At 58.9% G+C, this 23,078-nt stretch overlaps 2 protein-coding genes across 2 annotated transcripts in view; one reads left to right on the top strand and one right to left on the bottom strand.

The window, feature by feature from the left end:
• The window catches only part of IPPK (inositol-pentakisphosphate 2-kinase), a 48,838-nt gene extending 31,855 nt beyond the window's left edge, over positions 1 to 16,983 (top strand). Inside the window, 10 exon segments of the mRNA XM_043979488.1 lie at positions 6,414 to 6,492; positions 7,667 to 7,690; positions 7,692 to 7,745; positions 7,748 to 7,846; positions 7,848 to 7,950; positions 11,659 to 11,741; positions 11,744 to 11,814; positions 13,044 to 13,146; positions 14,459 to 14,538; positions 15,013 to 16,983. Of these exon segments, the coding sequence (XP_043835423.1) occupies positions 6,414 to 6,492; positions 7,667 to 7,690; positions 7,692 to 7,745; positions 7,748 to 7,846; positions 7,848 to 7,950; positions 11,659 to 11,741; positions 11,744 to 11,814; positions 13,044 to 13,146; positions 14,459 to 14,538; positions 15,013 to 15,229 (913 nt within the window). The 3' untranslated portion in view covers positions 15,230 to 16,983.
• LOC122737067 (centromere protein P) overlaps positions 16,940 to 23,078 on the bottom strand; it is a 194,273-nt gene continuing 188,134 nt past the window's right edge. Inside the window, exons 6-8 of the mRNA XM_043979485.1 lie at positions 20,396 to 20,475; positions 17,770 to 17,861; positions 16,940 to 17,214 (exon numbers count right to left, since the gene is read on the bottom strand). Coding sequence (XP_043835420.1) covers positions 17,090 to 17,214; positions 17,770 to 17,861; positions 20,396 to 20,475 — 297 coding nt within the window. The 3' untranslated portion in view covers positions 16,940 to 17,089. The remainder of the gene's footprint in view (positions 17,215 to 17,769; positions 17,862 to 20,395; positions 20,476 to 23,078) is intronic.

Genomic DNA, 23,078 nt, shown 5'->3' with positions numbered 1-23,078 from the left:
CTGACCGTCCTATCACACCTGGGTCAAGAAGCATAGGAGATGAGCGAAATGGTGATGGCCAGGGGAGGCAGATGCCAAGTGCACCTGGATAATGTCGGGAGGGCCGCTCAGGCAAAGGCCCCGAGGCAGGCAGCTGGACATGGGTCCAGCTCGCGGCATCGTCGGTGACCCTGACACGGGCATAGCACGGTCAAGCCCCTGGCCGACCCTCTGGCCTGGGTGGGTGGCCTCCTCCCTGGAAGCAGCTGTGTCCTCTCTGCAGGACAGAGGATTGAGGCTTCACCTCTGCCCTGTAGCCGGGCAACTCTTGCTTATTCGGGCTGCTCCTGGTGCAGTGATTCCTGGCGGCCTCTCCCCAGCACAGCGCGTGGCCTGGGACCGAGGGAGTCAGTGCGGTCCCTCCCTCCTGATCAGTCCGCACACTTCCCTTTGCTGACTCCTCTGCAGAGGAGCGCCTTCTGTGTCTGTCCCCATCCAAGCTATTGAGGGAACGTGGAGCAGGCCCGGCCTGAGGAGAGAGCCTCGGGGCACGCCACCACCGGCTCCTGAGCTCCGTGACTGCAGAGCTCAGAGGGACCTGAGAGGTCACCTGGTCTAACCGCCTCTTTGTCCAGGTGAGGCGACGTGCCTTCCACTGCCTCAGTGGTAGCTGGGGGAGCAGGGTTGGAATCCAGGTTGTCCGCATCTGAAGTTCAGTTCCCTTTGGACCACGTGATTCTGCCTCCCCTGAGATGGGCTCGTCTATACAGTCTAATGCCAACTAATGGTTTCATCTTGTAGCTTTACTTTTTTTTTGCCCCCCAAAAAAGACAGGTATTTTAGAAAGAATTTCCCCAGCAAAGATCCATCCTCTCCCCCCCATTATGATAACAAGAAAAACAACCCTGGGGCAGCCAGGTGGTGTAGTAGATAAAGCACTGGCCCTGGATTCAGGAGGACCTGAGTTCAAATCTGGCCTCAGACACTTGACACTCACTAGCTGTGTGACCCTGGGCAAGTCACTTAACCCTCATTGCCTCACCCAGAAAAAAACCCCAAAAAACAACCCCCTGTTACAAACATGTTTAGTCAAGCAAAATCAATTCCTGGATTGGCCACGTCTACTTTCCGTGGGGAAGGGGGGCCGTGGAGGCCTCTTGCAAAGACTTGTTGTCCAGCTTGTTCTGGGTCTGCTTACTAACTCTTGGTCAGTTGAAATGGATCTTGCTGGGTCCTTGAATACGTCCCTTCATCATTCCTTCCGGCACCGTGTTCCCTCCCACCACAAGGGCCCCTGTTGGTGCTTTTATTTGGGGTGGGGGGAGGCCTTTTCCTGCTTCCGTCATCTCCTAGGGCCTTAGTGGTCTTGCTGGATCAGTCACTGGGACGTTGCTTTCCAGAATCTAGGCAGCACTTCTTCGTATCAAACACAGTTCCATTGGGAGAAACTGTCAAATCCTTTGCCAGAAGCTCAGAGGCCGATGTCCGTAGCATCCTCTGATCTACCCGTCTAGTGAGTCAGCCTGGCATGACCTGTTCCTGCCAAGGCCCTGCAAGACCCCTTCTTGTTCAGGAGTGCCCAACACCCATCTCCTGTATCGAGCACCTCCATGAATAAGGCCCTCTTACCGGGGCTGGAGGGCCCTGAGACAGGCGCTGACGTGCCGTTGGCACAAGCATAGAATCGGGGAGATCAAGGACAGGAAAGGTCCCAACGCCTGGGCTTACAGAGGAGGGGGCACCTGGCGGGGCATCATTGGAGGGTTAGACATTGTCTCCAGAGTCGGTCCATGGAGCCTTGTGAGAGGGAGGGCACATCAGGCCGAGGGCGCCGTTGTCCAAGCGGTCACAGGTGAGAGATCGAGCCCCGAGTCCGGGTTGCAGTGAGCAGCAGGGATGTGGCGTCCATCCAGCTGCAAGGGTAAGAGGGAGCCAGAGTGGAGGGCCTTCGGTGCTTGTCTCAGCTTCAGTGTGCAGGGAGGGACCAGAGGGGAGATGGCTCTGAGTTGGGATTGGGGGCGTGTGCCTGAGGGAGTGGCCTGGCAGCGGTGGGAGGGACCAGGGTAATTCCCTAGAAATTGGCACGCCTGGAGGAGGGAAGGACACACTTTGGGGGGAAAGCTACCGAGTTTTGTTTGAGACCCAGTGAGCCCGATGGGGCGTGTTTAGAGCCAGTGTTGGGACCCATGGGTGCTGATGACACATCCAAGGAAGGGAAGAGAAGGACTGAGGAAAGGAAGGCCCAGCATTAAGCCCCAAGGAGCAGCTGCTCTAAGGGTGGGGGCCAGTTTCCCTGCCAAGGAAACCAGAATGTTCTGCCCTGAGCATTGTCAGGGAACCTGCGGGAGGAAGAGGAGGAGGAGGCAAGAGTGGCATCTGACCTGACGGTCACCTGGGAGAAAGCAGGAGTGGGGATTGGCAGCCCCCTGGCGGCTGTCTGCTGAGAAGGGGGGGTGAGGGCAGGGTGCCAGGCTCACTGCTCTGAAGAGTCGGGAGGGCAGAGTGGATGCGTCTTCTCTGCAGGCCCCAGGGTGACCAAGCCTGGAGGCCGGGAGAGATGGGAGAGGACTGATGTGTGTGTGCCCCACTGCCCACTCCCCACGCCAGTCAGTGGGACCAGATCTAGGAAGGGCCAGGGAGCGGGGTGAAAAGAGCTGGGAATGAAGAAGGGGCTGAAGGTCGGGGAGGTTTTGCAGTGTGAGGTGGAAGGACCCTGGGAAGGCAGGAGGGGCCGGGTTATGGGGCTCTGAGTGCGAGACAGAGCGTTTTGTCTTTGCTCCCGGAGACCAGAGGGAGCCACGGGGGTTTGCTGAGTCAGGCCTGGGCTTGGGTGGCTGAATAGCAGATGGACTGGAGTGGGCAGAGACGAGGCAGGGAGGCTCCCCAGAAGACTGCAGGAGAGAAGGGAGGCCGAGGGATGCCAGCTTGGCTGCTGAGAGAGGGCGGAGTCGGTGATGACTCCTAGGATGGGGGACCAGCACTGGGAGGTGCCCTCCTGGGGCACAGGAAGGCAGAGGCAGCACCAGGCTCTTGGGGTTTCTTAGTGCTTCCCTCCTCTGCTAGCCATCATTGCTCAGCCTTTCCCAGGCCAAAGGTCACTGTCCTTGATAGAGGACACTGGGGGCAGCTAGGTGGCACAGTGGATAGAGCACTGGCCCTGGATTCAGGAGGACCTGAGTTCAAATCTGGCCTCAGACACTTGACACTAGCTGTGTGACCTTGGGCAAGTTACTTAACCCTCATCCCCTCCCCCCCCCGAAAAAAAAGAAAAGATAGAGGACACTGTAGAAGAGTCAGGTCTTTGTCATTTGTCCGCTGTCCACCCAGCCCCTTTAAGTGGAGACCTCATCCTCTCCTGAATCTGACCTGTGGCTTCTGTTGTCTTGGGCTCTCGTTGCTGGCCTCTGACCACACTGGGCATTGCGAGGTTGGTCTAAAGTCTGTCCTCTGTCCCTCATTCTCACTCAGACCTGTTGGGGTACGTCTCCTTTTAAAATCTGTGGGTACCTGGGGACTCCCCACCAGAGGACGGCTTCTCAGAGCTTTCCGGCTCCTTCTGCCTGGTCTGGGCCTGAACACTTTCAGTTTAGTTTCCACGGTTATTCTAGGGAGGGACCAGGGTCTGCCAGCCAGTGTTGTGGGGGAAGGATTGGGGGCCAGACAGCACAAGTGAATGTTTCCTCGTAGAAGGAACTGAAGGAAGACAGAACGTGGGATGTCGCGCACAGCTGGGTTTTTGTTGAAAGAGTAGATTAAAATCGGGTTTTGTTTTCCCTTGCCTTTGGGGGTGGGGAGGAGGACGGAATGGACATCACCCTGCCAGGGTCAAGGCACAGTGTGATCAGACCAAACCGGAGCTCAGCGGCTCTACCATGGGTCGGGCACAAGCCCGTCCAGGTGAGCATTTGGAGGAGAGAAAGCAGTGCATTCTTGATGCGGGCACACCGTGCTGGGCAGTCCTGTGCCAGTGTCTCCCATGTCTCACAATCGACCCAAAGGTCTTTAGAGAGAACTTGAGAGTGTCCTTGTATTCACTTCTGATCTCCAGGTGAGCACCTGCCTTTGCGAGTTCTCCGTAAAATAATATTTTTGGCAAACAACAACAGTCTTTCTGGCATTCAACAACGTGTCCCAGCCCATCAGAGTTGTTCTCTGCAGCAGAGTCTGAATGCTTGGCGCTCAGCTCAAAAAGGGACCTCAGTGTCTGGTCCCTCATCTGCCGGGTGATCTTCAGAATCTTCCTGAAACCATTCACGATGGAAGCGATTCCATTTCTAGCAGGCGCTGGTCCGAATAGTCCAGGTTTCACAGTCATTCAACCATGACCGGCAGCACAAGGGCTCTGTGGACCTTCGGTTGGGTGGGCGTGTTCAGGGAAGACAGCAGCTCTGGTGTGAGGGCTACTTTCCACCTCTGGTGTCCCCGATTCACCCAGTTCTCAACTGTGGCTCCGAGAAGCTGCAGCATGTGCAGCGTCTGGGCTAAACCAGGTCATGGGTACCGAAGGAGTCTCAAACCCTTCAGTGAGTTCCTGGGGGCATGCGAAGCCCTCCTCCAGGAGAATGGGCGGATGGAACAGTTTGTCCCAGCGGCCCGTGAAGCCTTACGAGCTGGCACTTAGACATCAAGGACACCAAGGTCACCCGCCGCATCCCTGGCCGTCGCTGGTCGGCCTGACTTTTTGTCCTGCCCTGGACTTGGACGACAGACTTCACGCATCTCCGTCTCACTCAGATCTACTTTATGGGCGAAGCAAAGGCCGTGTGACCATTTTTATATATGTCAGAGTCCTGCGGCGACAAGCGGGTGGTGAAGGAGCAGGTGCGGACACACTGGGGCATAGTCTGTCAGCAGGCAGTCTTATGTGACTTATGTGAACACCACGTTTGTTATGAGAAAGGACCGTGCATGGGAACCCACTGGGCCAGAAGCTTTTACACTTTTACAGGAGCAGGACAAAGGGAGGAGGGGATACCAGGAAGGGGGAACATCACAGGCATAGGACACCCAAACCACTCCCCACGGAGAAGAGCCGGGTGATGGCAAAACCACAGTCTTTCCCCTTGGGAACTGCTAGACTATGAAGACAGGAGGGTCCCCTTCTCTGCAGAAGGCTTCGGCTGCACGAGCAGTCACCCAGCCTGGCACAGACAGCCGGCACCTGGCTTGCCTCGCTTGCCTTCCAGGGAGTCCAGCTTGGGATGAAACGAGTTATGCCAGCTCAGGGGGAACTTTGTCCATGACACATTCAGGGCCTCCTGCGTGCGCCGAGTCTGTTGTTTCTGACAAATACGGCAACTCAAGAAGACCAGCTCGGGATCCCCTCAGGAGCACTTAACAAGTCCCAGCCCTGCACCGAGGCAGCTCAGGCCATAGGGTCGCCTTCTCACTGGAAGCCACAGTGGAATTGAGCAGCCCCTGGGTGTCTGAGCAGCCTTTCAAGGACCATATGGCTTACCTCCTGGGGTGAGGAAGGAGCTGGAAAGGTGCCCACAGAATCGCTTACCATGACACACGGGGGAACAGAAAAACGATGTAAAATGTGCACTCACCATTCGGTAAGACGTGAGACGTGTGCATGCTTCATGGGCAGCGCGGACTCTGGTCCCTCTGAAAGATAAACGGCTCTTGTGCAAGAGAACTTTGCAGGATCGCCTCCAAATGACAGCCCTGTGTGGACGAGGGCAGCTTGCTGAGGTCGGAGCTGGGTTGCGTGCATGGTTTTCAGGAGTGGCCGCAGTGAATGGTATTACCGTGAAGCCAGCGCAGGTCTCAAATCAGATGTGATCCAGGAACTGACGATTAAAAATAGTGTGGAATGAAACGCTTTTTAAAATGACGTTGATATAATCTGGTTCCAGCATTGCCGTGCCTGCCTTTGTCCCCTGCCTTCTGTTCCCTTTGGCTTTTAAGTGTTTTCATTCATTCTTTTCTTTGTTGTCTTTTGGTCATCCCCTGTCACGACTGCCCGCATATCCGCCCTTCCTTACGGAAGGAAAGGTCAAGTAGGCAGATTCCCGCTTGGCCTCATTCCACAGCTGCAGCCCCAGACCTCCATCAGGAGGAAGGTGGCCGGCCTCAGCACCAGTTAGGCGTCTGATGCTTGTCAGTTCTCATAGTACTGTAGTGGTTGTACACATGTTCTCCTGACCCTGCTCGGTTTTCCTATGGGCCCCTCCTGGGTTCTCTGCATCGGTCCCCCTTCAAGTCACTTCCTGCAGTACACAAAGAACCTTTGTCGGTTGGGCCAGGCCAGAGATGAGCTCTGGGCTGGAGTCCAAGCTGAAAGCACTTTAGGGTACAGCCCACGGCTAGTTTCTGGATCGAAGCTGACCCGGTAAAACGTCCAACTCTGGTTCTGCTGAAGTACTTCAAACAGTGGAATTTCTGATTTCATAAACTGCTTTAAAAACATCTGCTTTACTTCCTTTCAGAAATAAACAGAGAATGCACTTTGCCTTGAAGAGTTTGTTACAGGAAGCACAGAACAACCTAAGATCTTAAGGTAAGAGTGTTTCTCTTGGGGCAGTTTTTGGGAGCAGGGCTGAAACTTTTCAAAGATCATAGGGATCAATATCCTTCTACAAGTCAAATTCTGTTCAAACACGTCCCCAGATTGTTTTCCTTTGAGTGCATCAGCATTGTCCCCTCCCTCCCTGCCTCCTTTCCTGTTTTCCTTCCTCCCTCCCTCCCTCCCTCTCTCTTTTCCTCCCTCTGTTCTTACAAGTATCATCTCATTGGATCATCACAACAACCCTGGGAGGCGGGCATTATTATCATCCCCCTTTTACAGATAAGGAAACTGAGGCAGCAGAGGCCTAAGCGACTTGCCTAGGATCACAATGCTAAAAAGTATCTGAAGCAAGATTTTAAACTCAGTTCCTTCTGATTTCAGGCCCAGCACCTCTATCCAGACGCTGGATAGAGTGTCCTAGCGGCCCCTAGGCGAAATCATGCTTGGTCATTGTTGGATCATAATTCTTAAATCTTTCAGAGGCTCTGTTGTTACTATTAGGATGCTATGGTGTTGCGTAATTGTTCCCTTGGTTCTGCTGCAGCCATCCCCCTCATCATTTCTTTTAGAACAGCACCCTGATTGATGGCCACCCCTCAGTTTTCAGTTCTTTGTTTTTGCAAAAAGTGCTGCTCTCAGTGTTTTCGTACACTGAGTGATTTTGGGCTGTGGGTCCAACTTTTCCAGAATGGCAGGACCAGTGCACAGCTCCACCAACAATGCACCAGTGTGCCCATTTTCTCCCATCTTTCTCTGTTGTCACCTTTGCTTGGATTTCATCCTCTGAAATATCCTGTTCAAATGCTTTGATCATTTATTGATTGGAAAAATTAACCATATGAAGACACTAGTGGTCTCTGAGCCAGAAGGCCCAGGGTCTAGTCCTTTCTCCAACCACTGACCATCCTCACTCATCTTCCTCATGCTGTTAAATGGGGCCAGTGATGTCAGCTCTGCCCAAAGCTGAGACCAGCATTACCAGTGCGGGGTGGGAGGAGAGGGAGGAGGGGAGGAGCGTGGCAGGCAGCAGAGATGGCTCACAAAGAGCGACGGGGCAGCAAATCGTCGACCGCGGCATTTGCCCACGCCCACTGGTTAGTCGGGTCCCTATGGAGCTTTGGCGCACCCGGCATCTCCAATGCACACTTCTGTTTCTTTCTTGCCCGCTGGCAGAATGGCGAGCTCATCTACGGCTGCAGGGGACCACCGGGATGCAGCTGCAGACTGGAGTGAGCTAGCCCGCCACCTGAAGGCCCCTTCTTCTACCCTTCCAACGGGCTGGTCAGCGGGCCACACTGCACCAGGACGATCATCAAAGAGCTTATCCATGTGATCACACTGACCTTGCTCACGCAGCACGGATAAGTGCCGGGCCGGGGACATGAAGGTCGTGCCCTCCTCGCAGGGCCGGAGCTGCTGCGAGGCCAGCCCTTTCAGCAAGGAGCAGCTGAGAAACGGTAAGGCTCCTGTGGCTGGCGGTCCCAACCCTCCCCCGAGGTCGACAGCCTCGGCCTCTCTCGGGTTAGTTGTTCTTTGGATGCTGGAGGCCTGGGCTCCGTGCAGGTCTTGCCACGTGTCTGCGTGCCCCACGCCTGTTGGTTCTCATGGCGCATTCATGTGTGTCGTCAGTCAGCAGCTTCTCCTTTATTTTCCTGTTCTTGGCTGCTACAGAGACCGCTTCTGTGGGTATTTCGCATCTCCCTCCGTCTTGGCACAGTCGTCCGAAGGGCTGATTTCTTGGCGTATTTCTTGGTAGCTTTTCTTGAGTGTCAGTAAGGTGGTTGGGCGTGCTCAGGATCCCCCAGGAGGCTGCTGGGAAGGTAGGGCAGCAACCTGGGCCCCCCATCTCAGGCTGCCCGTCTCCAAACTCCTTTAGAGAGAACAGTGGCGCCCCCCAGTGTTCAGTGATGACCATTCTCAGCTAGGTCATAGCCACTGCATCCCAGTGACTCTGAACCCCTGCTGACCATCAGCTCAACCCCTCTGCACACTCCCCGGTGCCCAATTCCTCATTCCCATCCCCTTCAACCCTTCCCCCACCCCAGGGTCCCTCCTGATTCCAGCCAGGGCTCCTGGGTGGCTCTGGGCTGCCCGCTCAGCTTCCCTTCATCTTCAGTCTGCTCCTCTCCCCGAGTGCTGGCCGGGGTGTTGGACTATGTCCTGCGCCCTCCCCCCTGCCCCGTCCTCCGTCACTCACCAGCCATCTGCTCATCTCCCTTGGCTGCAGACCCCTGGCTCCTTCCTTTTCCTTCCTCGGTGGGTTCTCATCCGGGGGGACTTGTATGCATAGTCTCCCCAGGACCCTCCCCACCCAGGTCCTCCACCTGCTCACTTGCCAGAACTGGCCTGCCCCTCACCCTAGCCACACCTGGAGACAGTCACGGCTTTGGCTTTGCCGCCATCCACAGTGGTCAAGAATCCCGAAGTCCCCTTGTCGTTCAGTGGCTTTCCCGTCATGTCTGCCTCGCTATGACCCCATTTGGGGTTTTCTTGGGAGAGATGCTGGAGTAGTTCCTTTTTCTGGCTCGTTCTACAGACGAGGAAACTGAGGCAAACTGGGTTAAGTGATTTGCCCTGAGTCCCACCATTCGTAGGAGTGTCAGGCTCTTCCTAATTCCGGCCCGGCAGGCAGGGAGTAGGGGCTGGAACTTTTCAAAGATCATAGGCGCCATGGCGCCACCCGTCTGCCCGTGATCTGTTGACTTTCTGCCTCTACTGCTGCCTTCCCATATGGAAGCCCCTTCATTTTCACCGTTACCTCCAATCCCTCGACACTTCACTTCTCTCCTGGGCCATCTCCCCTGCACGGACCGCTCTCTACCCCCTGGGTGAACTGGTTCACTGCTACCCCTCCTCCAGCCCCTCAACTGCTCCTTATCTTATTACATTGCCCAGGAGGACGAGAGCATCCCTGCCCTGATGGGGCCCGCTGTGATTTATGTGACACCAGCTCCGCTGGGCCCTCACCACTGCCAGGCAGCCCTACTCTGCCCCCTCATCAGCCTCCTTCTTCCTCTCCAAACCTTCTCAAACCTCCCATGGCTCCCCCTCCCTCAGCTGGGACCCTGCCTCCTATTTTATGGGAAAACAGATTCTCCATGAGCTCCCGCTTCTCACCTCCTCCTCACCTCCATCACTCAGGCCCCTCCCACCTCCCCCCCCATGCCCCATGAAGAGGCAGCCTGACTTCTTATCCCAAGGCTGACGAGTGATCCCTTCCATCCCACCTCCCACTGCAGATCGGCCCCTTTGTCTCCCCACTATCCCTGTCTGCTGGCTCCTTTCCCTCCTGCCAACAAACATGCCCCTGTCTCCCCCATCCCCAAAACACCCTCCCCTGACCCTTCCATCCCTACTAACTGTCTCCCTATATGCCCTTTGGGGCCTCCACAGTCTCTCTCCTCATTTCTTCTTAACCCCTCACGGTCCGGCGTCCGACCTCATCCTTCCACTGAAAGTGTTCCCCAAAGTCCCCGGTGGTCGCTTAGTGGCCAAATCCAGTGGCCTCTCCTCAGTTCTCACCTCGGCCTCTCTGCAGCCTGGGACTCTGGGGGTCACTCTCTCCTCCCTGACACTCTCTTCTCCCCAGCTTTTCGGGCCCCCCCCCCCAGCCTCTGATGGCTTCTCCTCTGCCTCCTTGGCTGGATCCTCCCCCAGATCACGCCCTCTGACCGTGGGAGAGCCCCTATGGCGGCTCAGTTCTGAGGGAGAGCCAACGGCTAGTCAAGCTGGTGTTTTCCTTCTGCTATGACGGTGTCTGGTCTTGAGCCCTGTCAAGGGGGCTCTGGGGGCCAGCCCTGGTACGGCTGAGGTGGGGTGTGAGACGGGCGGTGACCTGCGCCCGGCTGGCGCCAGTTCCCGTCGCCCTTGGCTGCTGAGTGTAAGCTCCGGGAGGGCAGGCGCTTGTGCTTCTGCTTTCTTCCTTCCCAGCACCCTGCACGGTGCCCTGTTCGTGGGAAGCATTGGATTAAATAGCTAAGGAGCTGAACTGGATTAAAAGGAACCACTGAGATGAGTTGTAGTTATTTTTCCAGTGAGATAGGGCAGGCCCAGGCATGCTTTCAGGGGAAGGGAGGAGGAATCAGCATTTATCTAGCGCCCCCTGTGTGCCAGGCACTGGACTGAGCCCTTTTACAATGATCCTCTCTGACCCTTACAGCAGCTGTGGGAGGCTGTGGTTATCCCGGATGAGGAAACTGAGGAAGGTAGCGCTTAGGCGACCTGCCCAGGGTCATACAACTAGTGAGACAGGATTTGAATTCAGGTCTTCCTGACTCCTGGCCCAGCACACTACCCACTGCACCACCTAGCTGCCTCACAAGACTTAGGAAGTCGGTGGGATGGGAGAAGGAAGGAATGAGGCCCGAGGCCCATTGTGCTTCAGCTGATAGCAGCTTTCCAGGTTGGCAGGCTTCGATTGTGAAGTCCTGGAGGGCCGGCACGCTTTTAGTGTGTCCTCATCTCCCCGGCACTTAGCATAGCGCCTGGCCCACAGTGCTCCTTGGCTTGAGCTGTGAGAGGGGAAGGGGAAGGCAGCCAGATCGCTGGGAGTGTCCTGCTGTTTGCTAATGGGCGCACATTGATGGAACAGTGGCTCCATCCTTTCTGTGTGTGAAGAAAGGGCTAGGAGACAGTCCTTATGAAACACCTACTGAATCAGGCTAGGCCTCTGCTAAGAATGAGCTGCTTTTGCTCTCCAGGAGCTGGCATCCTGGGAATGTTGGTGAGGGAGGCACCATCTGGGGGCAGAGGGGGGAGGCTGCCTGCAGGTGACCCTTGACCTGCTCCCAGGAGAGGGGAGGGTTTCTGTGAGGCTCCTGGGCCAGTGTAGAGCAGGCCCAGAGGGTGGGAAGGGGCCGTTCACAGTGAGATGGGAAAGGCCGGAAGGGCTGGGAAACGAGACCCCTGGGCCCCGCTTCGTGAGCCCGGAGTGATGGCGTTGGGTGAGCGACATTCTGGGAGTGGTTTGGCACAGGGGCCGCGTGAGGAGAAGGAGGGAAGTGCCCGCCCCGGGTTCTGGGCCTGAGAAGGCTGTGGGGCTCCTTGGTCAGGGCTTGGGGCACCAGAGGCCCTCCCCCCCCCCCCCTGCTTGCTCCCGGCGGCAGCCATGCATGGGGAGGGGAGCCCGTCATCTCTGTGCCCTTCTCGTGTCCTCTTCTCCACAGGTAAGAACCACGCGGAGGGCTCGGGGCTGCCCAGGGGCTGTCTGCTGTACAAGACCCTGCAGGCCCAGGATGCTGGATCTGCTAGGACATTTAGGGCCTTTATCCACCTCTACCGCCGCGCTTGAGCGACACTTGCAGGACATTTCACGAGGAGAGGTAGGGCTCCTGCCGACGTCTGGCCTAGGCCACTCTCAACCTCAGTTCCAGCCCAGCTGCACCAAGGGGCAGGGGTGTCTACAGAGCCGTCCCGGGGAGGCACCACAGGGATTGGACTGAACCCCTCGGCTGGTTTTGTCTCCCTGCTTCAACCAGAACCAGACCAGAACCCAGAGGGGCAGCAGTGGTACAGTGGCCAAGGCAGGCCGCAGGAGGCCACGGGCTGACGGAGATGAGGCTCTGCTCCTGGCTTATGGCGTGACCTTGAGCTGCCCAAACCTCTGCTTCTCCTTCCTGTCCAGAGCCGCCTCGGCCTTTGGCCACACTGAGGGCACTGTTGCTCCAGCCTTTGTCCTTGGTGGACCTTCCAAGGCCCTGGTCACACCACTCTGAAAGGACTCAGGCTAGGACTGGTCCTCCCTCCCCACACCTCCCAGCTGCCCTCTCTTCTGGGGCTGCCCCTGGGCACCTAGTGAGGCCCTCCTGCCCTGCCCCCGGGCAGGGTACCCCCTTTTGTCTGCACTCGCCCCAGCTCCTCCTTTCTGTCTGGTCCCACTATGCGCCTCTGCTTAGTGTGTTCTCTCCCTCTCCTTCACCTGCCCATGTCTCCCCCTGCCTCCTCTTGCTGAGGCCAGCACAGGCCTTTGGGTCAACTCTGGACCCAGACTCGTTTTCCTCATGCTTTTTTTTTTCCCCTTTTTCTTTTTTTGCTGGGCAATGAGGGTTAAGTGACTTGCCCAGAGTCACACAGCTAGTTAGTGTCAAGTATCTGAGGCCGGATTTGAACTCAGGTCCTCCTGATACCAGGGCCAGTGCTTTATCCACTGTGCCACCTAGCTTCCTCCTTTCTTCATGCTTTGATTGGATCATTAACTCATGGAGTCGTCCGTCAGAACTGGAGGGAGCCTTTCCAGACCCACTTCTTTGTTTTACGGACAAGGTTCGAGGTGGAGAGAAATAAAAGGGCTTCCCCGGAGGGTTGTCCAGCGAGTGGGTGTTCAAGGCCGGCTCCCCGTTCAGGGCCAAGCCGCCACTCACGCTTGGCCCCTCACGCAAAGTTAGACTCTTCCTGGCATTTGGGGCCTCCCATGGCCAGGACATGCTCCCAGGGAGCTTGCCTTCTTTGCCTGTGAGAGTGGGCACATCGCAGGCCTGGGAGCCAGGAGGGCTGGAGACCGGTGTTGGCAGTGGGCGGACAGCCTGAACTGCCTGTTCCTCCTCTTCCTCAGGGACCTGCTGCAGATAGACGGCCCTTACGACGAAGCCTTTTACCAGAAGCTCCGGGACCTCTCCACAGAGGACGATGGCACCCTGGCCTACGCCCTGACCAAGGTAAAGACTGCCCTGAGGCTGGCCCGGCCCAGTCCCGGTCCTCACTGTGGCTCACTGGCCCCAGATAGTCAGTCGCTGAGTGAGTGACTCTGCCTTTGCCTGCCTCGGTTTCTTCAGCTGTAAAGGGTCATACCAGCACCTCCCTCCTGGAGATGCCCAGCACACAGTAGGCGCTTCGTCAGTGCTTGCTCGCCTCCGTCCCCAACTTCCTTTCTCGGTAGCACCCCTGTGGGGCAGACTAGTGAGGAGGGTCACTGTTTTCCTTCCCAGACTCCTCCCCTAGAGAAAGAAGGCTCAGCTGGCCTTAGCAGGCCCCGAGGCCCCCTCTGGGCTGAGGAGCTCCTGACCTGTTGTGCAAAGCTCGCGCAGAAGCCAGTGCTCAGGCCAGCGCCAGCCGGTCGCTACTCCCGGCCAAGGCCCCGGGGCCAGGCCCCAGTCTCTGACCTAGACTGGCCGGTGTGGTTTCCAGTCCTCTCAGAGTTCTGGGGCTGTGTGTGTCCTCCCACGGAGTGGCCAGCATGGGCTAGGCTCTAGAACACTGGGGCCAAAGATGGCAGCCCCGCCACTGGGCTTTCACTGAGGGGAGCAGTGGGCGGGATTGGAGCCCGGGTAACGAAGGGCCCCACGTGCCAAGACGGCTTCTCTCCAGGCCTGGGCTGGGGGGTGGCTGGTGATGGGAATGGAGGCCTCAGACTTGGAGAGACCAGAGGATGTCCCGCCTGGGCTGGGGACCCAGGAAAGGCCTTTGTCACTAGGGGAGGTGCTGTGGACATGAGGTGGAAGGGTTCGCACGTGACGAGGCCACGGTGAAACATGGAGGGGGCTGCAGAGGGGGCCTGGGCCTGCTCCCCAAGGAGGAAAAAGAGTGGGGGCCCAGGCCTGAGCCTGGGAGGGGCAGCGATCCCCGTGGTTCAGCCTGGGGCTGCTCCAGAAAGGGTGGATGAGAGGCTGTAGGCGAGGGCTCTGCTGGGGCTGGGGCCGGGTTAGCTCCTGGGTGAGAGGTTCTTTCTGAGGCTGGGAGCATGATTCGAATGCTGATCTCCTGGGAAGCAAGGCACATTTCCCTTCCTGGTTTCCCCTCCAGGCTTATGAGAAGGCGTGGGCATTTAGCCCCCAGGCTGGGCAAGGCCCATGCACCCCGTGTCGGTTCGTGTCCCAGGATCTTCCTCCCTGCTCTCGGTGTCAAAAAACCCCCTTACAGGGTGGGGGTGGTGGGAGGCTTATCTCCCCTTGCCCCCCTTCTCTTGGACTTCGGTGCCGGCCCCGCAGCACGAGATGTCACTGTGCCCTTAGCCCTTCCCCGGCTGCCCAGGTCAAGCAATACCGACGTGGCCATGACCGCAAGGACTGCTCCATCATGATGCCCCTGTCGCCCTGTCTGCAGGATGAGTGGTAAGGGGTCCAGGGGCCTCCCGGAGCTGGCTGGGAACGTTGGGGATCCTTGGAGGTGCCCCAACTGGGCTAGGCCTGGGCTGGCCACCTCCCCACAGGCGCGCCAGGTGAGCTCTGGGTCCCAGGGGCATCAACTGGAGAGGAGTGGACACTGAATGAATAGCCCTGGGACCTGGTGCCGCGCCCCTGAGTAAAGCGGGGAAGGCCTCCTCTGAAGCCTAGAGAACCCGGGCTACCCAGGGGGGCCTGGGCAGGCAAGTAGCGAACCCCAGGACGGCCCCTTGGAGGGTGGACGTGCTGGGCTGTCCCAGTGTGCCAGCCCCCTTCCACGTCCCTCCCTCTGGTATTCTGAGCTCCCTTAGAGGCCAGATGGGGGGGTGATGGGGAGTGGCGTGGGGCATTTATAAAGCATCTACTGTGTGCTGCCCCTGGGAGTGCCGCCGCCGCCTCCTGAACCCTGCCCTGTGTTTGTAGCTCTGACCAGTGCCCCGTCGTCCCTTCATCGAGGTCCAGGTTCGCCTTCTCCGTCTCCGTCCTCGACTTGGACATCAAGCCGTATGAGAGCATCCCCCATCAGCACAAACTGGACGGCAAGATTGTCAGCTCCTACCTGAAGAACGTGTGCCCCCAGAAGGAGCCCGTGAAGGCCGGCCTCCCCGAGGACTGCACCCTGGTCCTGCACAAGGTGTAGCAGCGGCCGGTGGGGTCTGCCTCGGGCCGGGCGGGAGGGAGGGGTGACAGGTGCTCGCCGTGAGTGTGTCTGCTCTGACCCTGTCGGAGGTGGGGTGGCCTTTCAGAAACCAAGAACAGGAGCACTTGAAGGGACTGGCGGCCCCCGCCCCAGGGAGGGCGAGCGGCGCCCTGGATGAGGGCCGGGAACCAGACCCCGGAGGCCCACCCTCCTGCTGCAGCCAATTTGGGGGGCTCGCCAAGCCCCCCACCTCCTCACATCCTGCTGGACTTTGTCCCTGAACTTCCAAGAGGACCAGCCACTGCCCTCTGCCCTCACCCCAGAAGTGCTCTTGGTGCCGCCCCGCCTGCAGGGCGCTTGCTCTGTGTCCCTGGGCCTGGCGGCCTTGGGGTAGGGGGAGCGGGTGGGTGACTGCCCACATGCTGCTATTAAAAATTATGGCCTCAATAGGGAAGGGGCGGGGGGGAGAGACTCTTCTTAGGCGGGCCCAAATGCAGTTATTTGCAGACCCAGCAGTGAGGCCCGCTCACTTATTCACGAGGAGGCCAGTTGGCGCGCTTTGGAAGGGGAAGGTGGCTGCTCCCTCCTGGTCCCTGAGCCTCCGGGGGCCTAGCCGTGGCCCCCTTGCCGCAGTACGCCTCAGACCCGTGGCCCCTTTCTCCGTGCTCAGCCGCCTCGGGCTCTGTCCCTTGTGATCTCTCAAACCTGTGTGTACTGAGGGCTAAGCTCAGGGCAAATGGGGGTCTGGGCCATCTGCCTGGGGGTACTGATGCCCTCTGGGGGTTTGGACCTGTGGGAACAGCCCAGGTTGGCCCCCTCTTCATCCCTGAGGGAGGTCTGCCTGCGGCCCTTACCCCTCTTCCATGCCCCAAGTAATGTGAATCTGCATTGGCCCCTGCCCTTGCTGGTGGCTCTGCCTGTGGCCCAGTCGCTTCCTTAGGCTGGCAGCCATCCCCCAAGGGGTTTTCTGTAGGGTTCAGAACTCGCCCACCCTTTGGAGAGCAGAGAGTCAGGGATCAAGAGCTGTGACATTTGGTCAGCCTCAGCGAGTTCCTCAGCCTTGGCCGGGAGACTCAGTGACGCTCCTTTCGGGGGAAAGATTGAGGCAATGTGGTTCATCCTATGGGCGGTGGCCCTCTGGCCGCCCCCTCAGGCCCTCTGGGATCTCTGTGGAGTCTGGACCTCCGGCCAGCCCCTGCCTCCCTCCTTCCCAGTTTTAGCTTGGCCACATCTGAGAAGGAATGAGGCTGTGAGCAGAGGCCCTTGAGACTTGCTAAGGTGCAGACAGGGTGCAGGCCCAGGGTGGCAGATGTCATCAGCTCCCCCACACATGCACGCTTGCCCATGTGGGGGTGTGTGGGCATCCATGCTCCCTCGAACACCCGTGGGCAGCAGCTCCCAGAATCCTTTGCCGATTCTTATGCTCTGGGGCCCACCTGTGTCCACGGAGGGGCAGGAGACCCCCCCCCAGACCTGCTGCCTTGGGCAGTCAGAGCAGGGCTCTGGAGCGCACCTGTGCAGGCCCAGAGCCAGCCCCTTCTGTGGGGAGAAGGGAGGGTAGGAGGGAAGATCCTGCCCTGGGACAGTGCTTCTGTGGGTTGTGAGTGCCAAGGGAGGGGGCTGGGCCCTGGGCGGGAGCGTCTCTGTGTTTGCAGAACCCCGGGCTTAGAGAACATTGCGCCGCACCAGCACTGGGCCTGTGGCTTTTTATTTAAATGGCTCTATTTATTTTTCCCATCGGACCCTTTCTATCTCACGTGCCATACTTATCAGAGCATGGCGGAGGGTTTGGTTTCTATCCAGCAGAACCGCAGGTTCCTCATTAAAGACCTCCCACACAGCCAGTCTCTCCCGGGGGCTTCATTTGTGCGCGCTCAGTAGCTCAATGAGGTTTTCGATGGCAGCCTCGATGCCCAGCAGCTGCAGAAGGGTCCGGAAGCAGTGAGGGGCTTGCTCCGCTACCTTCTTCTCATCCAGGATCAGGGCTGTAGGGAAAAGCAGAACCGCCAAGACACACCCTTGAAAAATGGGCTGCCCTGAGGCAGGACCACGGCTCCTGGGGCACCCGGGGACTGGGGACAGGGGCCGGCCATGGGAGTGCGTCCTGCTCCTTCCTCCTTGTTCTGAGAAGGCCTGGGGGGCTCCTGGCCCACGGGGGGCTGCCCTGGGTTTTCCTTCCCTCCCTGGTCACCGAGGCTTTCTCCCCATCACCCTGGATCTGAGAGTGGCTGGGCTGGTTCTCCGAGGAGAGACAGAGGCCTCTCCCTGGGCCCAGACTCACCGGGAGCTCGTTTGTAAAACGCCTCCCAGAAGGGGAATTCAATGGGCAGTCTCTGGGGCCCTTCCTGTCTCCCTCAGGACCGCTTAGTGGAGAAGGCGGGAGACATAGGAAAGGGAGTGTGGACGCCCATCTCGTGGCCTCGTAGAATGAGAAATAACCTGGGGTTGGGTCAGGAGCAGGTAATGGGGCATGCATGTCACAAGTGGGAAGGAGCCTGAAGGGGAGTCAGAACCACTTCCCGAGGTCGCCGCGGCCCTACCTCGCTCCGGGATCTTCGTTAGAAGGTCCAACTTGGGCACCACCTTCCCCTCTTCCTCAATGTGCACCATCCACACGACCACAAACTCAAACCTGCGAGGGGCAGAGTTCGGACAGGCGGGAATGACTTGAATGGACTCTCCCGGCCCCCAGAGACCTTCGCTTGTCCCTCTGTCCCTGCCCATGGTCACCAGCCCTTTGTTCGTGCTTGGCCTGGAGAGGGAGGGAGCTGGGCACAGCCGGCTCGTCTCCCAAGGGGCCCTCCCTCCAGCCACGCAGATTGCAACCTGGCTAAGCCCTTAGCGGATGGACCAGGTGGACAAACTGATCACCGGCCTGTCTTCAGACCACAGCCAACCAACCAACTGACCAGTGTTTATTGGGGTTGGCCAGGGAGCAGGCCCCGCCCCAAGTGCTTGGGACACAGCCCCTATCTTTGAGACCCCACCCCACCCACAGGTTGCCCCAAGATGCCAGCAGGAGACTCAGGGTTAGAAGCAGGGTCGGAGGGGGAGACTCAGATACCGAGGCTGGGTGAGATTGCCCAGGGATGAGTTTCCTGGGGTGTGAGGACACGGTGGAGGCATCCAAAGAGGTGCAGACGGAGGGAAGGGGGAGGCAGGAGATGGGGTGTCTCGGAAGGCAACGAGGCCTAAGAAAACTGGAAAGGGGGGTGGGGGTCCTGGGGGAAATGAGCCAAAGTAGACCAGTGGGTGGGAGGAAGGTGAGAGCGGCCTGGTGTAAGCTGAGGAGAGCCTGCAGGAGGCAGGGCGGGGCTGCCCCTGAGCAGCTGTGTTCTAGAGCTGGTTCCTTGTCCACAGGGCTCGGGCGGGGCCGCTGAGGGGCCGGGCCCTGCTGCACTTGAGGTGCTGACACGGGGGGGGGGGGGGGGGGGGGGCGTGTTGCTGGAAGCCTCCAGACAGGATCCTTTCACCCGTGGGGCTTATGAGAGCCCAGGACAGAGCCTTGGGAGACCTCCAGGGTTAATGGGGATCCAGCCCGAGAGGAGGGGGCAGGGTGTGCAGTCTGTGCCTGGTCCCAGCCCTCCCCTCCCCCCCTCGCGGGACAGACTATGAGCAAGGGTTTCAGCGAGTGGGGGGGGCAGGGAGGGAAAGGCAGCGAGAAGACTCCCCAAGTATAGTTTGGGGTTTGGGGAGTTTGGCTGTAGGGGACAATGAGGGGATGGCAAGGTCTTGTTCAGGGGTTTTCAGTGAATTGAAGGTGATGCAGAGATACCAAAGATGAGAAAATGGGGGTGTCTGAGGGGGGAGCCTGCTGGGGAGGGTCAGGGGCATCTCATCAGAGAGGGGGGGGGAGGCAGGAGGCAGCGGTGGGCAGGCGGGATGCAGGCAGAAGAGCCACGGTCAGGGCCCGGGAGGTCAAATGATGTGCTGCTGTGCTAACGCTGTCTCGGAAGTGAGGGCCAGGCGGTGGGGGGGGGTTTCAGCCCAGGCTTGGTCACTTTGTGTCAGGATCAGAATGGAAGGAAAGCCAAGCGTTCCAGTAATGACCATCAAGCTCCTGGTGGGGAGGTATTGGAGGTCACGGTGAGGGGGAGGCCCAGGGAGAGACATGATGGGCAGATGGAGGGAGAACAGTGCTGGGACCCATCTGGCTGAGGCCAAGGGCCCTGGAGGGAGGAGACCCAGGAGCTGGGGGCTTTGGGTGTTGGACCCTGGGGAGAAGGGAGGGAGATGGGGATCTGGAGGAGGACCATGGCCAAGGACGAGGCCCAGCCATTGCAGGAGAGGTCTTGAGGAGGGAGGGAGGGTGGTGCTGGCCCAGCCCAGGAGCCCCTCTCTAGGGCAGAACATCTCTCCAGGACCCAGGGCCTCGGCCACGTGATGACACGGGGCTGTAAAGGGGACGGTCACTCCACCGACTGTCCAGCCAGGACAGGCCAAAGCAGCTTGAGGGGCCCTGGGTTAGAGTCTGTAGTGCTGGGGGGAGGGCAGGGCAATCTACTGCTAGCCCCAGTTTACAGAGGAGAAAACTGAGTCTCAGAGAAGTGAGCCTAGTGAGTGACAGCCCAGCCGCCCAGAGATGAGCTGGAACTGGCCCTGGATTCAGGAGGACCCGAGTTCAAATCCAGTGTCAGACTCTCGATACTTACTGTGTGACCCTGGGCAAGTCACTTAACCCTCATTGCCCCGCAAAACAAAATAAAAAACAAAAAGAATTACAGATTCTCTCACCCACTTTGTGCTTTAAAAGCACCTTTCTTTTGCCCACCAACCCATTTCCTCCTCTCTCCAGGCTCAAGGAATGAGGCAGCTGGTGGCACAGTGGGTAGAGTGCTGGCCCTGGAGTCAGGAAGACCTGAGTTCAAGTCCAGCCTCAGACACTCATTACCTGTGACCACTAGTAAGGTGCTTAGCCACCCAGGCTTGCTTCCATTTCCTCCTCTATAAAGGGATAATAATAGCCCAGCCCCCCACCCCCAGTGGCTGTGAGATCCTGATTGTAAAGCGCTTCCTGGGTAGGGCTGGAAGGCCTTCTGAGGTTCCGGGGCAGGAGCGCCTGGCAGTAGCAGGGAGCATCTCTGAAGGCCCTCCCCCACCAGGGTGGGCACCTGGCAGAGGGGCTGGGGGTCACCTCTGTGGTCTGGGGGCAGGCCGAGGACTCACCCGGGCACGCGGGGGCTCTGGAGCTTCATGCAGTCTGCGGCCAGGCCTCCTGGCAGCTGCACCACAGCAGGGTGTTTCTCCTGGCCAGGAAAAGGAAGGAAAGGTTCCTAAGTGACGACCTCAGTCTGAGACCCCGGCAGCCCCTAGCCCGTGGCTTCTGAGGACGGTGCTTGTCCCGGGCCACACGGGGGTCTCTGGTAGGACAGGCCCATGGAGACTGGGTATGAGGTCTTGGCCAAGTCCCTTCACCCACGTCCGAGGCCGTTTGCTGGAGGGGAGGGGTGAGACTGCGTCCAGGTCTGGGGAGCCCCCCCCCCATGGCAGGGGCCTGGGGTGGTGCTTGGCTTTCCCTCTGAACGCCTCAGTTTCCTCTGTCGAATGGGCACGATGACGGCCCTTCCCTGGCAGGGTGAAGCACTTAGCATAGCACCTGGTAACTGCTGGCACTCAATATACGCTGTCATTATTTCATGATTATGAAAGGAGCCATGGGGGGGCGGGGGGGGGCGCATCTGGATGAGAACCAAGCACCTGCAGACTTGGGAGGAGCGGCAGCCAAGGTGGGTCCTGTCCTCAGACAGCTTTCCATCCAGCCCAGGAGACCAAGGTGAGCTCACACCCCTGGGATGGGTGAACAACGACAGAGAGACCGAGGGCCAAGGAGCAAAAAGCACTTATTAGGCACCCACTGTGTACTAGGATGCAAACAGAGGGTGCCCTGATGCAACCGAGGCCTTGTGAGGCAGGAGTCTTTCAGGCCCAGGGGCCAGGCTGGGCAGAGGCGTGGGGGTCAGCAGATGGGTCCCTTTGGCTACAGAGGGGTCGGCCTGAAGAGGGTGGGACCAGATCGGGAAGGGCTTCTGGGTCAAACAGAGGACTCAGTCTTTGAAGGAAGAAGGGGCAGTGGGGTCAGGCTAGTGCTTTAGCAGCCGGGTGGAGCAAGGAGGATCTATGGGTTCTAAGACTGGCCCCGTAGGAGGCGTGACAGGGAGGGGTGTCCAGGGGCTGCCCCGTGACAGGCCTGAAGCTGCCCTGGAAGGGGTGCCCTCTGGGGACCACTCCTGCTGGTTTCTGAAGAGGAAGGAGAGGGCTGGAAGCTGAGCCAGGCTGGCGGGCTGGAGGGGGCAGCAAGTCCCCTTTTTCCCCTCCTGAGGCCCGACCGCTGCCCGTCAGGGTTTCCATTCCCCCTGGACGTGCCAAGCCACATGTCTTGTGGTCTCCCCACCAGTGGGACTCAGCAAAGCCAAAGAAAGGAGAAGCTGCCGGCTGGTTTGTAGAATGGAAAGCCCTGGTCGACTTCTCAACCTCAAGCGCTTCCCGACAGACGGAGCGGCTGGAGAAGGGCCCGGGAGGCCGGCGCCTCTCGCGGTGTCCGGGCCGCAGCCACTGCCAACCTCAGCACTTTCCAAGCTCTGCTTCGTATGCAGCATATGGAAAATATTAAAGATGCTCTGGAGGTCTGCGCCGAGGGCAGAGTGGGGGGCTCCCTGCTCTGGGGATCAGGAGACTGGGGTCATGGCCCGCAGAGAGGCTCAGGAGGAACCGGGGCAGGAGAGGACCTGAGGATGACCCCCCAAGGGAGCGTTGTGAGAGCGGGCAGAGCCAAGGGCAGGCTTTGGAGGGGAACCAGACGTTCCTGGGACAGCTGAGACCCGTGGCTAAGGACTGGTCGGCTCGGGCGTGGAAGCTCGGTGGACAGCAGCCGTGCCCCTGCCCATGTGGCCTGACCCTGAGAGATCGGCCCGGCCCTTCCCCTGCTTTGTGGGTGGCCCCCAAGGTCTGTCTGCACGGGCCTCGGCTTCCCTGTCTGTAAACCAGAGGCTCGGCCTCTTGACTTCCATGGAGCCCCGGCCTGCTTAAGGAGGCGGCCGTTCTTGGTGCTGCCCTCCCCCTCCCTCCCTCCCCCATGGCTGGGCCTCCCCCCCATGAGCGTGTGGGTCGTATTGACTTCGGAGGCCTCTAGCCCAGCTGTGCTGGGACAAGGACTCCCTCCAGGCCGGCCTGGCCCCCCTGGGAACTTCCTCGAATCAAGCCTTCTCAGAAGCAGGTTTTTAAATGCAGAAAGGAAAGGGCATGGGATTGTCAGGGAAGCTAGTTATCCGGAAATCCCAGGAGCGGAATCTTGGAGGACAAATTACCAGAGGCTGGCAAAGGGCCCCTGCTTGGCCACCCCTGCCCAGGGCCAGCCACAGGCTTCCTAAGTCAGGATGCTCCTCGGGACCCCCAGGGCAGGATGGAGGAGGAGCTCCTTTGCTACCCCTGACCCTAAGATGACTCACTGGAAAGACCCCAGGCTTAGAACCCATTTGTTCTGATGGTCCACAGTGTTGGGAAGCTCAGATGTGGCTTCCTTCCCAGGGCAGAGGAGAAGCAGGAAGTGGGAAATGAGCAGAGGTGAGGGGAGGGAGGGGCTTGCTCATGAAGATGCCCAGTGGTCTGGGGGCCTGTGGTTAGGGACAAATAGCCCAGACAGGCGCAAGTCCTTTGTTGTGTCTAGGCCGCTCAGTAACAAATGGATGTTTGTATGGCATTAGGATGACCGAGCCCGGCCTCTGAGAAGAGCAGTCCATGATGCTAAGAATTGTCGGGGGCTTGATTTGGGCTGAATTTGCTTCAAGGGAAGGCTCACTGGGCAGGGCAGCTTGAGGGACGGTGAGTGAGGCAGGACCGGCGAAGGAGAGAG

Source organism: Dromiciops gliroides, chromosome 1 (genome assembly GCF_019393635.1).
Source record: "Dromiciops gliroides isolate mDroGli1 chromosome 1, mDroGli1.pri, whole genome shotgun sequence".
Classification (NCBI taxonomy): Eukaryota; Metazoa; Chordata; class Mammalia; order Microbiotheria; family Microbiotheriidae; genus Dromiciops; species Dromiciops gliroides.
This window is presented reverse-complemented; position numbering and strand designations above follow the sequence as displayed.